The sequence below is a fragment of the Loa loa genome (assembly GCF_000183805.2).
Source record: "Loa loa unplaced genomic scaffold supercont3.2940, whole genome shotgun sequence".
NCBI classification, from domain to species: Eukaryota; Metazoa; Nematoda; class Chromadorea; order Rhabditida; family Onchocercidae; genus Loa; species Loa loa.
This window is the reverse complement of record NW_018111118.1, coordinates 1-1,170: the sequence shown is the minus strand read 5'-3', so window position 1 is coordinate 1,170 and position 1,170 is coordinate 1. Positions and strand designations below refer to the sequence as shown.

Sequence of the window (1,170 nt, the reverse complement as noted above, 5' to 3'; positions counted from 1 at the left end):
CTTATTGTAGCAGTTAATTTTAATGCATTACAAATAAAATTTCTCATTATCTATATGTATTTATTGGTAGGAAAGTGTAATTAATTTAGAGAATATAACAGTGAATTTAATTGTAAAACTATCAATTATTGATATTGTACGGTAAATTAGTTATTGCAAGCTAAATTAACCTATAGTGGACAAAGTGGCCTCTGTTCCGGATACCTTGACAACGAATAAGCATTGCTTGCTGTTACCGTATGCGATGGAATTGCTGGTTGAGGTATTTGTGGTGCAGCCGGTTGATAACCATGCTTATCAAGAAGTTGCAAACGATTTGCTTTAAAAATATTGAAAAGAATTTGAACGAAACATCCTGCTGACGCTAATATACCAAGTAATGGATCAGCTAAAAGTTTTATTGCTGTTACTGTATTCCATCCGGTTACTGTAGGTGTCAAAAGATACTGTAGGGAACTAAGCAACAGGAATGCGGCTGCCATCGGATATAAACTACCAAGTAAACCGGTTGATGCAACAGAATGATCAGTAGCTGGAGCTGAACCTGAAAAAAAAAAAACAAAACAAAAAATTGAAAATGGATAATACATTGGATAAAATATGAAAATTAAATTTTTCTTTTTATTTTTAATTTTAATAGATATCTAAAAAAAAAGAAAGGAAAATTGTGTCTTTTGTTAATTAAATTTTTCACCTAATTAAATTTTATCCCTTTTAATTAAAAACTTTATCCTTTTTTCTTTTTAATTACAAAAAAGAAAAACGAAATCAAGCAAATAAGATTTTAAAAAAAAGTGATAAATGATATTGATAAGATAGATAGGATAAATTTTAATAATAGCGATAGATAAGATAAATTTTTTAATGATAAATAAGATAAATTTTAATAATAATGATAGATAAGATAAATTTTTTAATGTCAAATAAGATAAATTTTAATAATAATGATAGATAAGATAAATTTTTTAATGATTTCAATCAATTAATCTTTAAATACTATGCCATAATTTTATTCCTTCTATTTACTTATTTACTTATTTACTTACTTTAATTATATAAATAAGATAAACTCTTTTCTCTTTTTAGGTAAGATAAATTTTATCATACAATTATTTTAATTTAAAATTATTACCAATTAATGCTAAACATCCAAAAAATAATGGTACTAAT

The 1,170-nt window shown here is 24.8% G+C and overlaps 1 protein-coding gene across 1 annotated transcript; it reads right to left on the bottom strand.

Moving 5' to 3' along the window:
- Positions 1-170: 170 nt before the first annotated feature.
- On the bottom strand, positions 171-1,158 carry LOAG_15849 (hypothetical protein; the record flags this gene model as incomplete). The annotated part of the gene is made up of 2 exons (XM_020448972.1): positions 1,133-1,158; positions 171-544 (listed from the first exon to the last, which is right to left on the bottom strand). The coding sequence occupies exon 2, from the start codon at positions 480-482 to the stop codon at positions 171-173; it is 312 nt and encodes a 103-aa protein (XP_020300919.1). The 5' UTR covers positions 483-544; positions 1,133-1,158.
- Between the last annotated feature and the right edge of the window lie 12 nt (positions 1,159-1,170).